We start from the raw sequence: 15,062 nt of genomic DNA, 5'->3' as shown, positions 1-15,062 counted from the left end.
AGAAACGCTACAGACCCTGAAAGGAGGAGAAAGAGGGAAAAAAAAGGAAGAAAAACTGTAACCAGCAAATCAATGCTATTGTTAACTGATATTACGAGACACCCTGTAGATTTATGATGCTTGCATTCAGCCACATAAAACCCGCACTGAAAAGAATGCCTACCAGGGGTTAAATTCATATGCCTGTGCTGCAGCCTATTTCTGTCAACACTCAGCTGAGGAAATAAACATTTATGCTTTCTGAAATGAAAGTGTATTTTTGAAGTCTAGCCGTCAGATATTTTTTGCCCTTCACACTTTCAAATGCTTAGCCTTTTTTGTAAGTTGACTGCAAAGTGCATCAGTTTGCTAGGCACAGGAAAAAAAGGGAATAAAATCTTGACAAGTGCCCATGGCATCATTGTCAAGCACACGAGTGTCTAGTAGAAGATGGCAGGAGGGTTGGCACAAAACATGCTTCCTTCAAGCTTCTTACCTCGGGGGTACCTGACTCTTGAGAAGCCTTTCAATCCTTCCAAATGACGTTACTGCAAACTGTCATCTGGTTTATTAGGAGTGTGCCGCATCACAGATAAACATGCTGTTTAACTGCAGGTCAAGGTACACAGTCATCCTGCTAGCAAATGCCTGAGATATGTTAAATGGCATTGACTTGGGGAGGGAGATGGAAGGAGATCAAAATTGTCACGAATATGGTACATGCTAAAGGGGGAAAAGGTGCACAACATTGTATTTATTAAAAAAGCCATTTTGCAGTTCCACATTTAAAACAATGACCTGCAAGACTCTTAAGGACCCACACAATGCACAACAAAGTTCAAAACCACACCATCACGCATCATCTTGGGGCAGTTTGGAATGAGCTTACAGTTGAGACTGGGGGGCTAACACCCATCCAGAAAGCTGGAACTCTTATTTCATCGGATTTGGAGACTTCTTTAAAAAAAGTTGCGTTTTAAAGTAGCAGATGTCCACTTGACACAGAGAAAGGTTGATCTAAGGGATTCATATAACAAAAGCTCCCAGAATCAGAGCCCAGTTTGGCATGAAGTAAGTATAACCTTCCCCAAACAAAAATAAATCTCTGTATGTAAATATGTATGCCTCTGTAATCTATTCTTTTAACTGTAGTTTGCTGTACAGCTATTAGAAAGGCATTGGTGTGATACAAGAGACATGTGGAATGCTTTGCATTTTCTGAAAAATCAAAACAGAAACAGATTAATTACAACTTGATGCAGTTTTACATTCCCATGAGGGATGCCTTTAAAACTTAAAACATGCTTTCACTGAGCAGGCTTTCAAGGGAAAGTTACTTCAGTCAGGAAGAGAATAATCATGTTTATTTGATTTATTATTGGACAGCAGAACAGTGCAGTTGATATTTGCAGGTTTTTTCTGCAACGTAAAAAATATCCTTCTGATCTTATGTGTCTTATAGAAACAATTAGTATATTTACTGCACCAGAATGCAGATTATTCAAGAGTGCAGTGCCATAAATTATAGTCAACCTCCCATTTTTCCCCTCTCAGGGCATATGTAATTTCCTTTGACTGTGGCTCACAATAAGTGCTATTGAAAACTAGCACTATTCATTAAAATAAAAAACCAAAACAACAAACCTGTATTAAAATAGATAAGTTGGCAGTTTTCAGGGAAAAGTATAAGAGTAAAGGGAAATTGCAGGCTAAACTTTTTTTAATCAAACCTGATTTTATTGCTTTTTGCTTAATTAAACTCCTCAGAAGTGTGTGAAACATTGTTATACCTGAAAAATTGTTAATTTGTAAATCACAGGGACAAAAGGGCTCCACTGCAACTTTAAAGTTTCTATGCACGTAAATGTCAATAGAGTGCCTTCTCCATCATCAGCACTAAATTCACATTGATGCCTCTTTTCTTCTCTGTATTGATCCTTCCATGAGAACGTAGATTTGTATCTGTTAATTAATGCGTCCTGAAACAGCGTTTGTATTAATCAGGCAGATAAGAAAAATTGGATGCCTGCACCCTCATGACAACCGTAAAAGTGCTGGCCCTGATAAAATCGTGGATGGACCTCAATAAAAAAGTTCCTCCTTCCACTCAATAAACTAATCATCCTGCTTTTAATTATTCGGCAGAAAGATGTGTGGAGATTGGAGAATGTGTAAATCTATTTACTAACAGCAGTGTCTGGGAGGGAGAATGGGGCTGTCACAGGACGGTGCTGCAGGCTACATTCCCTGTCCATCTGCTACTGCAGAAAAACTGGTTCTTGAAAGACCGAACAGAAATGTTGCAGCTAATTGAAATCATGAATTCCTCCCTATAACCTTTCAAATGATTATTTCTTTGCCATTTCCCTCTTAGTTATTTTAATCACAGATGTGTTATTTCCCTTTGTCACCTCTTCAAGGCTTTCCTGTTGTTGACTCAGTTTTTGTTAGGGTTTGTGGGTTGTTGTTTTTGGTTGTTTTTTTTTTAAAGCAGAGAGCTACAGTTCTATCACAAGACTCAAAAGACAGTAAGAGAAAATGAAAACAAATAAGGAAGGGAGAGAAAAATGAGAGAGCATGCAGCCAGTTTTATGTTTCATTTTTTATGGATGCCTGGTGGTTTGGATGTGGGGTTTTCTTTTTTATTGTATTAGTTTTGCTGCTTAGTGCTTATAGAGAAAATCTTGTTTGGAGTTAACGCCTTGCAGATCTGCTGGTTTATGATATATTCCTGCTTGACTGCAACTCTCAGCTTTCAAAACAGAAAAATACATTTAAGTGTAATTGAACGCCAAAAAGAATGTTCTTACAGCAGGAGCCCTGTCAAAGGACATGTAAGCAGCTCCATAAACAACCAAATGAAAGCCTCAGACATGTCTTTAGACCCTTTAAGAAAAGCTTGACTAATCCCCTTTGATGATTTTATTAAGTACTTGTGGATGATGGTGCCAACTGGCAAACTAGTGCATTTCACCAGCAGTCGGGGAAAATCACTTCCTCTCCCATATTGTTTTGTAGCTCCTAATGTGATTGGGATATTAGCAGTTTGATATAATAAATTAACAGGTTCTGTAAACAAGGGTCTGAAAAGGTAAGACAGTAAAGATGTTTGCCCTTAGTGATCCTATTAGGAGAGACAGCAGGAAGAAAAAAAAAAGCAGGAGTTAAATTCATTAAGAGGCATTTATTCAAGTTTTGGTTGCCCTCAGAAAAATGACGGTATGACTGCTGTTCAGTTGGCACTTTTATACACCACCCTGGTATTCCAACAAGCCTAGGAGAGGCAGGAGCCACTACAGAAGTAATTAGCATCTTTTCTGAGAAGGATGGGTGTTACTTCTGTTTTCCCTGAGGCTAAAGTTAAAAGAGAGTTTTCCTCTTTGTGATAATCACCTTAATTCTGTTAAAACACCGAATCTTCCATTTTAAAAAAAAGTGTTGGTTTTTGGTTTTGGTGTGTTTTTTTTTCTCTCCTAAATTATCTTTCTTGCATATTATGGTAATGATGAACAAAAGCCATCAGATCACAACCTCAGGTTTTAGAAGTAAGCATGAGTATTTCAGAACAAAGAAGACATCATACAAATCACAGTGTCACTGCAAGACTCCACAAGTTAATATGATTCTTACAGAAAGAGCCTGCAAATTCCAGCTTGTTTATAACTTTGTGTGTTGATTAGAAAATGTTTGATTTTATATTGATTTTACTTCCTGGAGTAGGATGGGGAGGAGAGGCACAAAATCGCGTTTTTTCACAATGTAAATAAAAGTAAATCAAAAAGAGGAGCAGATTTCTGACAAATCTAAATGTGCTAAATATTTTTCCTGGTTTTCTTTTTTTCCTACTCAGGATTCTCCACTTTGTCTCTAGCTGACCAGATGAGCCTTCTGCAGAGTGCTTGGATGGAGATTTTGATTCTTGGTGTTGTATACCGGTCACTTTCTTTCGAGGATGAGCTTGTATATGCTGAAGATTATATTATGGATGAAGACCAGTCCAAATTGGCAGGCCTTCTTGACCTTAACAATGCCATACTGCAGCTGGTGAAGAAATACAAGAGCATGAAACTGGAGAAGGAAGAGTTTGTCACCCTCAAAGCTATAGCACTTGCTAATTCAGGTTGGCAAAGTGGCATAATGATTGCTACAATTTTATTATGTCACTTTTCTTTCTCCATAATACTTTCTGCATGCTTGTTTTTTAAACATGGGGTTAGAGTAAGAAATTGCTAATCAGACCTTAGTCTAAAAGGCAACAAATGCAGCATTTCAAACTAAGAACTTTCTGGTTCTAATTGTGAAATACGTTCCTAAGGGAGTGGAAAATACTGCACTGTATGATTCGGAGAGTATTTTACAGGCAAAGATCCCTCAAATTAATATAGATGTGTTCTCCTAAATCCACTCCATAATCCAGACAAGTCTAATGATTGCAATTAAAACAAACAGAAAGGAGACATGAGAATATGCTGTATACGTTCTCTTTAAAGGCAGCTACTGATCTAACTGATAGGGTGAATTCAGGGTATGGGAGAAGGGAGGAAATTCTTTAATCTCACAAGGACCACACCTTACCTTAGGGATCCTGCACATTTATGAGAATGCTTCTGCAAAAAAATCATTACCTGTGTGGTGAGGGTTAAAAATTTCAGAAAGAGTCTTTTTTTCCCTACATTTGAATTTAAAAGTGCTGAAGCAGGGAATACTGTCAGATACCTAAAAAATCGTTGGTGCTTTGTTGTTTTTCCCTTTGTGTCTCCTTAATGCTTTGTTATGGTCTTAAGTCCCTTTTAGAATTTGCATAAAGTTCACGATAGATCCCTCTTTAATGACATGCCGATCATTAGATACCTGTGTGTCAATAACATGCTCTGATGCTATGTTCCATTGACAGTCACACCGTGCCCCTCCATCTGCTTTTGTTTTGACCCTATCTTTGAACTTTATCTTGGTTGCTGGCCAGTAGTTTTCCCTTTAATTACAAGAAGGAAACTGTCAATAAAATCTGTTAAATGGGATGCAATGAGTGGCTTGAATGGGCGGATGGCTATTTGTTCAAATTCTGCAGCATTCAAGGTATTGACAGTTTGTTTTCTGGGGCCATATGTGACGATCAATCTCAGGCTGGGCTCAGCCGCGCTGAAAAATGAAAAACCAGATTGCTTTTGCTTACTTGTGGATGACGACTTGTGATTTGGCGCGGTCCGAGTGAGATGAGACCTTCTGCCCAAATTGCCCTCTTGAGAGCCAGGACGTGTGACTGTTTTTAGAAATAATTTTTTAATTGATTTTGTAATTAACAGTTCATCTACAATATCGATGCCTGGATCCTCAGATTGATAGGAGGGAAATTGTTTTCAACAATGAAGTTGTACTTTCCTATTCGTCTTTGTAAGGCGATTTAGCATTTTTAATTGGAAATATCGTTCGGAAACATGCAAAGCCAAAATGCTTATTAGTTTCTTTGTCAAATATTCTCCACCTCACTAACTCTGCCGCTAGTTTTAGAATATTATCTTATTTCCAGAATAAACAAAGTGCTGAAATGCCTCAAAGATCAAAATTATTTTTAATTGAAGATTTATTATCATTTTTGGCCGTTGTAAAATAGATGCTTGAGGATGTTTCGCAGCCACAAGGATTTTTTTTTGCAGAATTGGTCATGCTTAATGAACAGAAAAAGAAGTTATTTGGAATTATGAGTTTTTATTTATTTTGACTGTGTAATTCAAAGATTGAATTAGACATTTTTCTATAGTTCACTTGATAAAAAGGACAAGGAGTTAGAATATAGAGATACGGTGTTAAATACCACTCGATCCACCCCACAAGAAAAAGAGATGTTCACTGTTTAAGTAACAATAAAAGGTACTACTGCCAGGAAAAGTTTAGTCATACATTGTGCACAGAGTATATCAAAATCATCTAGCTTCATTAACTTCACTGGGAATTACAACTAGGATGCTGTCAGAGATAAATACAATTCAGCACACTAAAATTCAGGGCACATTTAAGTGAAAACGTTTCCTTCCCTCATCTTAAAATAAAGGAAATTGCTGTTTTTAAGTGAAACCATTGCAAGGGGCAGTTCAAAAGCAGCCCAGCCATTTGACTTTGCTTTCAGCAGAATGTTTTCACTGCTGACATTCAACATTTCAGCTTCAGGTTGTATATGCAGCAGGTACCAAAATTCTTTCAGCTGTAGCTATGCTAACCTGTAGGTGTAAAATAGCACTTGCAGAATTACAGCCCATCAATGAATAGCAGACCCCTAGTGTTTTAATTTACAAATGCTACTAAAATGAAAGTAACATTGAGATCAAATAAAATTTAAGGGGTTTTGTATTTTTTTAATGGAAAAAAACAGAAATAGCTTATTTTGACATAACTATTAACTTGTTCAATGTAAATACAGCTATATAAAAAAATAAAATGCCATTACATAATGGCATTTTAATCCACATTTTAATATCTTCAGTTGCTACATCTGCTTTCTTTCAAAACTTCCACTATTTATTTTTCTAGTTTAAAACATATTAGCCTTTTTATAGTCGTAGAGAGGATGGGTGCAGTATAATAAGACATCTTGGATGTTTCAGACATTTTTGCCATATCTGCACTGTCTAGAAAGGTTCCCAGGTTGACTCTACTCTGAACAGTAGAAAAAGATGGGTTTATAGCTCTGTATCTGTGTTAGTGATTTATGATACGGTGTCATAGTACTTACCCAGCTGGTATATAGAAGCAGGAAAAAAGAAATTGTAGATTGCCTTCATATTGATTGTATTTTGTTTGGATAAATACCTCAAACTTCGTTTTTTTGGTCAACAAATCTCACTATCGTGTGCCTTAAATCCTTCCAGCTGCTAACTTTTCTTTAGGCCTATCTACATGTGCAGCACCCAGTCTGAGCTGATCTTGCCATTTGTTGTCTAATAGGTGGGGAGGAAGAGCTGTTTTCCAGGGTGATTCTCTGACATCTATTATGAAATGTTCCCTTTGCAGGGTTGGCCAGTGCCACGTTACTTCTATCAATGTCCAGAAATGCAAGATGCATCAACCTTGTAGATTTTGAGTGGAGTTCATGTAGCATCTGAAAAGTGTAAATACATGCGCACAGTACTGAACTGCATAGACATTTCAGTCCTGTGTACGTTAAAGTCCATACAGGTCTGATTTCAGTAGTTACATTTACTATGTAGTGCTTAATATGGAGTTTCTCAGTTTAGTTTTAAACATCTGCATTGATTTGATAGTAATTAGTACAGCCTTACTCCGAAGAAGTCCCTCTCTGTAGGGCACTGCCCTTATCCCGTCAGTATTACAAGTTCCTTCCTTCTTTCTCTTCCTTCTCTACACAGAAGCAGGTAGGTACCTTGAAGCCGCAGCTTCAGGCAAGCTGGCATCAATGAGCACTTTGTTTACCCACGCAGAAAATGAACTTTGAATGGTTTCCATTAACATGCATGTACCAATTACTTCCTTGTGTGTAAGGGAAGGGGAGATACAAAACAGGTGTGAAGCTTACACCAGTGCACACACGCACATGGGAATGCTCCAACTCAGAAAAGATGACCTGCTTGTCTCTTTTGTATTAGAAAAAGCTTTCCTAGATTAGTTAATACTAAACAGGGAGTTGCAGGTGAGCAGTTTTTTGAAATTGCCGAATCAGTAAGGACTAAATTGTGCCTTCAGGCCCAATATTGCAGAAGAGCTTAGGAGTCACAACTCAGATTTTTAAGAGAAGCTCGGTTCCCATCTAAGACCTAATATAAGGAACTAAGGTGCCAAAAGGCATTAGCACATTTGAAAATCTGATCCTTGTGCATCTGCTTAATAGGCATCTTGCAAAATCTGACCCAAATGTGGATGTTAGGCACTTAAAACTCTAACCCTGTGCACTGCTGAAAATTTGATCTGAAATGCTAATACTAGCCATCTCACCTGTACCACCAGGAGGAGAAAAGGATCTCTGCTCACCATCACAGTTTCTGATCTCTAACCCAGCACCCTTTCAGTACTGAAGGAGTGAGACAAAAGAAGTGTCTTGATCATTTCAGCATAATAAAGTGCAGATCAACAATGATGCCTGTAAAGTTACATGATCTTCTATCCTGGTAGAAGTATTTGTTCTTTCTGACAACATATTTAGCTTTCCAACCACCAAAAGAGTATACTCAGAGCACTAAGCTATCACCATTAAACAATATTATCATAATAAAAATTAATTGGTAGAACTGTCTAAATCACTCCACAGGACATCATATTTATTCCCAGAATAGACTGTGCCTTATGTCACAACACACTGTATTTAGTTTCTAATAATGTCAATTTTTTCATTTTGTTTTATTCAGTCTTCTTGTCAGTGTTAGAATTCATGATTAAAACATATCTATCATGACTAGGCAGATGTAAAATATAGATATACCTGTGTGTTCCCAGTGTTGATTTTGCCAAACATGAATAGCAAGGTCTGTTAACTCTTTCATGTAATTTGTAGAGAGTGGTACAGCAAAAAACTAGTTCTTTAAAAAGGAAGTTGCTGCTGTAGTCAAGAGTTTTTGTGTAGCTTGAACACAATTTCTCCCTCATACTTCATTTTCAAGTAATCAAATAGATGGCATCCACAGTTAACTCACTGTTTCTCATCCCACTTTTCACAGCGCTAGACTGCTGTTGGTGGTAATTATGGCAAGTACTTATATCTTGTAGTGGATAAAATGGATTTTGAATCATTCATACATTTTTTTAGCTGGTATCATACCTTCCCGACTCTGTCATTCAAATTCCCCTTTTCTAGAGTCTTACTAGCCTTATTGAGTAGGTACTCAGACCAGTTCATAATACGCAGTTTGTTCTGCATTGCAGAAATATTCCTTAATTTATTGACCTCATTGCCTATTCCTAGTGGAAAGTAAGGGGTAACACAAAAAAAACGTAGTTTACTACATTTTAACTTACTTTATGCCTATGATTTTAGATCACTGCTAATTCAGTTCGCCTCTGAAATAAATAGGTGTGTTCTGTGAAGTATTTTCTTATGACAGCTTCATTTCCTGCTGTGTTTTAAAAACTGTTTTGAGGCTTTAGTTCTCATGTCTCTTCCTAAAGTAGACCAAATGAGTGCAATCCAGACTAAAACCTTCACTAAAATCTTACTAGTCTGCTTTACTTTTTTCGTTTCCACTGCCTGTAATTCCTGTGGACAAGGAATTCTTGATTTATTCATCTTTAATTTCCAATATATGTTCCTATTGAAGTTTTTAATCGAATAATCCAGATGTCAGACCATTTTGCCATACTCTTCTGCAAGGCAAAATATTCTGTTTTATCTATGTGCTTGTCTCTTAGCCTAACCATGCACACCCCAGCAAACAGTTCTGTGCAGGAAAGACAGGCAAAAAGATGGTCAGAGTTAAGTATATTTGCTGACCCTACACAGGGTGGACCAAAGTAAGTGTCTGTGGCAATTTAAATTGTAAATTGGAAAAGGGTGGGAATTCTTGCTGGGTGAGGGAACCAAGAGCCGTGTTTGATTTGTTACTGACAGTTTCCATGGGTTGATTCTATCTTAAGCAATATGCTTAAGTGATACAGAAACAAATGTGGGCAAGCACTTCAAAAAGTGCAAGCTTCCCTGTGTAAAACTGGCTTACATTTTGGGCAGGAGAGGAAGAGGTTCTGTAATTCTGGGAACAGTTCACCCATCAGTAAACACTGCAGTGTTTTTTATGGGATTTTTGGATTGGCAACACAATCTAGATATTACATTCCTCTTGTTTGAGACATAATCCAGATTAGGATTCTGTTGTCCTTATGTAAAGCAAAAACCATTTTGCCTGCTGTTCTCATTCTTCATCCTATCCAGTTCTTCCAGGATCCTACAACTTTCTAAACTGATTTATCTGGTTTGGGTTTGTGAACTGCTCAGCTATAAAGAGTCACATCACAGCAATTGCAGTCTTTCAAGTACTTGTTGGTATTTGCCTCTCTGATGTGCTTTATCAGCATCTTAATGTTCACTGCTGCATACTCCCTGCTGCTTAATTCACTATAATAATTTCTTCCTTTATGCTGCCTGAATTTTCTGACATGAAGAGATACTTCATTTGAGACCCCTAGGTTTTTACTACTTCTTAGTGGTGTTATATACAAAATACACACATACAAGGCTTAAACTTTCCCCAAAGCAGTATTTTGAGAGGTCTCCTTACCCTCAGTTCAGGTGTTTTCCAACCTTTAGCTAGTTGTCGCCCTCTGTGGTGTGTTCTAAATGATTCCTGGTTGGTTGGATGTTTGTTTCCTGCATTTGAGATGAAGCTTGAATTTTAAATGAGGTAGATTGAATTTTTATCTTCACCTTGTGTTTTTCCTTGAATGAGAACTCTAGTTTTCTCCCATTTCTTCACAGTGATACAGTCAGCTGATCAGAAGAGGTACAATTCTATTTTCCCATCCTGTGATGGTGAAAGAAAGCATTTGCAAGGATATTCTCCAAGCAGAGCTCAATGAGTTGATGTCCTCATTTGTGGTTCTCGCTATCTCCCATTGCAGCGCTAATCAGTAACAACTCTTGCCCTGCTAGACTGAAATCCCATGTTCTCAGCAGTGCATTGTGTCAACAAGTCTTGTGTTTCTTGAGCTCTGCAGTTTCACTAGCATAGGGTATTTTTGTTGTTGCAGGGCATGTATGATCAAATCCTGCTTGCTTTCAAATGACAACCTTTCCAAATTACCCAGTTTAATTTCATTGTTTATATAGGCACTGGTTTTTAAGTGTATTACACCTGGCTATAGCTATTCTCTGGATATTACTTGTGTAATTGTAAATTATCCAGACTGTCTACAAATCTAGTTTAAAACAAAACAAAACAATCAACCAAAGCAAAAGGTTTTTCTTGGCAGAGGAAGAACATTCCAAATCTTTGTACCTAACTTGTAATTCCATTTCATACTGTTTGTGGAATTCTTTATTTCTGGGTTGTCACAGAGACAACCCATTGCGTATCCTAAAATTATAGCGGTTCTTGTTGACATTGCCTTCTCTTGCTAATGAGCATTGGGTTTTATCAGCAGCAAGTTAACCTGCTCTGAATTCAAGTCTGCATCTGCCAGTCTGTAGTTACTGAAGACTTCTCCTTTCTTTTATTTTTCCTGTTCTTTCCCCCTTGGCTAGTTCAGCGTTTTCAACCATTTTCCTTATTTTCAAAGGCTTAAAGCCTGAGGGATTAAGATCTACATTCGTTTAATATTGGGAATAAAGTAGAAGTTCCAGACTGCAAGGCTAAAACTTGAAGAAGGATCTTTGTAGAGATTAGTATTTTCCTGGGCAATCCGCAAGCTGAATCAAGGTCTAATTAAATCGCACAGATTGAGTGAGTTTGCATTTAAACATTAGGAGACCCTAGAATGGGTAAAGCTGAAATGAGTTTGAATCTTTTCTGTAAATGGGAACTTAAATGATCGTAGTAATTTGATTAAATAATTTTTGAATCTTTCAAATAAATCACCATTTTAAAAGAACAGTTTGAAGTCTTAATCACTGTTTGGAAGTGCCTCCCTCTCTGCTGTTTTTTTCTTACCCCATTTCCTGTGACAAAATCTGTTTCCTAAGGCACAGCTTCCTAAACTGCTCCATGAACCACTATTTGGCAGCAGAGTGCTTGCATTAGGCCAGTGGAGAGCTGGCTGGTCACGTTCTTCCCTGCTGCTAAATTGATTTCAAAGACAGCAACAAATACATTAAATGCTTTACTACTGTTATTTTTACATGTAAGTAATTGTGCTGTTTACATGAGGGATGATATGCAAGGAGAAAATAAAATCCCTTGTTGCAAGATGTTCTCCACACAGTAGAAGAGTTTGAGAACATGGAGTGTAACAGCTGTATCTGAGGATTCCATTCTTCTATTCTTGCATTTAATGGGGGTTTTCTGTTCCTCTTGTCCCTCTCATTCAGTTTCTGTGTAACAATTATGTAGAGCATAGCTATTCCTAATGCTGTAGGCCAAATTGCTATCTAGACCTCAGAGCTAAAGATCTCAGGGAAGTTTCATCTCTGCAGAAACTGTATTAGTGTGAACTCCATCCGTTTTCAAATGCAGACATGGTGACAGTTAAAAATACTGATTCTGGGAAGAATCAGACTGAGTTAAAAACTAAACATTTATAGTCAGGTTCTCCAGAAAGACCTGTTTCCTTATGCAGTATGGTGTAAAACAACAAGAATCACCAGAAGAGTCAGTCTTTGACTTGCTAAGCTGGTCCAATGCAATACCATCTTAATGCTGGGTTCCCCAGCAGATGTGGCCCTGGAACAGGGGACAGGAGGAAAATACATGTAATTTCTGCACAGGCTGTGTGTGGTTTTTGGAAGCATTAAGTGGAGTAGCACGTGGTGTATTCCATAGCACAGAAGTGAATATCCAAGGGTTGGGTAAAGAGGGAGTAAAGATGACAGTTTGCTTGGGGTTTGCATTCCAAATTAAGCCCAGTGGCTGGACACTATGCTTAAGGCATCAATCACGTTTGTATGTGTGTTAGCATGTCTGTATTGATTACATGTGTTTGTAGGATACAGAATTCCTCTGCTTTCAGCACAGTGCACTTTTATGTGCAGTATCACATCCCTGCAGTAAACGTCTGAGCTACATGCTTCTAAGAGCATGTATTCGCTAAGACTCAGAATTATTAAACATGTAAAATCCCCATAGGACTCCATTATGTGTAATTAACAGATAAACTGTCATCAGAATCAATAAAACGTGCTAAATGATCCAAACTTGTATATAATTAAGTGTCTGTTTTAGAGCGCGAGCTGTAACTTTTTTTTTCTTTTAAATTTGCACATTTGTTTTGACAATAGAAGCTGAGATATTTTTGTTAACCTGTTATTTACTGGTTCACAGTATAGTTTACATGCTTGCGTTTGAAAAGAGAGAGTTATTTACTATCTTGCCTAATTATCTGAGGAAATAGTTGCACATCGGCTTTTAGGGAATGAATCTTAGGTACATCTTAATTCTCTGTATGCAATTCAGGTATTTAAAGCACGTGCAAAATTTAATGTTATCATTAACAGGGTAAAACATGAGGCTCTGTCAAAATACTGATCCAGAGCATCAGACTGCTTAATACAGGGCTTGGAAATTATGATGGAAGTGGGTTCATCACCATCCAAATCCATAGTCATTACTCGGAAAACAGGAGCTTTATTTCAAAAGCAAAAATTAATGTGCAGAGTTGTACTAGAGTTTTCAAGGATATACTTTAATAATACCATGTACCAACTTCACCCTGAGTGGGGCTTGCATAATGTAGCCTTTCCCTAGGACTTGCACATCCTCACAGCGTTTGTATTTTCAGATGGTGTTTTATTGGCTCTGTAAGTCTGTCAACCATTCAAGTTTTGGTAGCCAATAGGGGCTGTCAGTGGCCTCATTCACCTCTGACTGTGCTTCCTTACTCACATTCACCTCACTTTGGACCACATCCGGAGTTTTTTTGGCATTTATAGCTACATAAAAATCAGAGAATTAGGGCTGCTTATCCAAAGTCATCTCAGCATGGTCCACTAACTTCGTGTTCATAGGGACATCTTCCCATTCTGTATCTATGCTGTTGAGGGTTTTACAACTATTTCAGTTAGATCTTTTCCTTTTATTTCACACTTCCTTGCTTTAATCTTTCTGGGTCATGTAGCAGTTTAGTTTAGTTCTTATTGTGCATTGTGCCTGGGCTTGTCACTCAATACTTAGACCACCAAAACATCTAACCTGTACTGGGAAGGTACAGGGTGAGTTGTTTGCTTTGAGTGGTTTATAAAAAATGCAAAACCCCAACAATAAGAAGATAAATCACCTTCTAAGGGGGTGGGAGGGCAGGATTATACCTTGTAGGAGATGTTAGCTTCACAGAACAAAAGCTGTTCAGGAGCATACTAAGTGTTGCCCATCTCTGTGAATGTGCCTGGAGCAGAAGAAATTTGCTAAACCTATTGGGAAACCTACGTTTCCCTTGTGTCAGTGCAGTGGTTGTAATCCTACGATTAGCGTCTCTGAGTGGTGGGTGCTGACCATGGCTTCCATCTTCACCACCTTGGAATGTGGAACAGAACTTTACTGAGCTTTTCTGTATTAGGGCAGTCATTCTTGCTTCCCTGATAAATTGCAGAGCTCAGTTCATATAGCCCTTTGACAATCTTATTTCTTCAAAACAGTAACTGTAAGAGCCATTGAATCATAGAATGGTTTGGGTTGGAAAGTACCTTAAGATCATCTCGTTCTAACATCCTGCCATGGAGTGGTTTATGGAGTAGCAATTGTGACCATTGTACTTGTTTGAGGAGAATGAGGAAAAGAATTACCTACACAAGAGTAAACTATACATTTGCAGTTCCACAGTGGTTCCAGATATGTTCCTGAAGATCAGTATATAAATTAGTGCGTAATTATCTTCCTTCTTTGTGAAAGAGGATGGCCAGAACCAGTGAAAGCATTGTGCAGCAGTAGCATTAATGGAGTTCTGGCACACCAAACTGAAACTTCCTGTCGCTCCTTTGTTTTGCAGACTCGATGCACATAGAGGATGTTGAGGCAGTGCAGAAACTTCAGGACGTCTTACATGAGGCTCTGCAGGATTATGAGGCCGGGCAGCACATGGAAGACCCGCGCCGTGCAGGCAAGATGTTGATGACCCTCCCACTTCTGAGGCAAACCTCCACCAAGGCTGTTCAGCATTTCTACAACATCAAACTGGAAGGCAAAGTCCCGATGCACAAACTTTTTTTGGAAATGCTGGAGGCCAAGGTCTGACTAAAGCATCATGGGCTGCCCCATCATGCACGTTTTAAAAAAAAACCCAACAAAAAATAAAAAAAAAAAAAGAAAAAAAAAGAAAAAAAAAGGGAAAATAAACAAGATAATAATGGCAAAGAAACTTAGTGTTTAATTAAGGAAAAAAATGACTGCACTGATATTTAGCAGCAAGACTGTGAAGCAGCTTTCAACTTTTTCTTCTGTGTCTTCCCGATGCAGTTTTTTTCTTCCCTTTTTCTCTCTTTTTTTCTTTCTCTTCTTTCCTTT

At 38.0% G+C, this 15,062-nt stretch overlaps 1 protein-coding gene across 4 annotated transcripts in view; it reads left to right on the top strand.

The window, feature by feature from the left end:
• The window catches only part of ESRRG (estrogen related receptor gamma), a 456,497-nt gene extending 441,660 nt beyond the window's left edge, over positions 1-14,837 (top strand). For all 4 annotated transcript variants that reach the window (XM_034060952.1, XM_034060949.1, XM_034060950.1 and 1 more), the window contains 2 exons: positions 3,830-4,099; positions 14,548-14,837. In XM_034060952.1, coding sequence (XP_033916843.1) covers positions 3,830-4,099; positions 14,548-14,792 — 515 coding nt within the window. In that variant the 3' untranslated portion in view covers positions 14,793-14,837. The remainder of the gene's footprint in view (positions 1-3,829; positions 4,100-14,547) is intronic.
• The last annotated feature ends 225 nt before the right edge of the window (positions 14,838-15,062 follow it).

Source organism: Melopsittacus undulatus, chromosome 3, assembly GCF_012275295.1.
Source record: "Melopsittacus undulatus isolate bMelUnd1 chromosome 3, bMelUnd1.mat.Z, whole genome shotgun sequence".
Classification (NCBI taxonomy): domain Eukaryota; kingdom Metazoa; phylum Chordata; class Aves; order Psittaciformes; family Psittaculidae; genus Melopsittacus; species Melopsittacus undulatus.
This window is presented reverse-complemented; position numbering and strand designations above follow the sequence as displayed.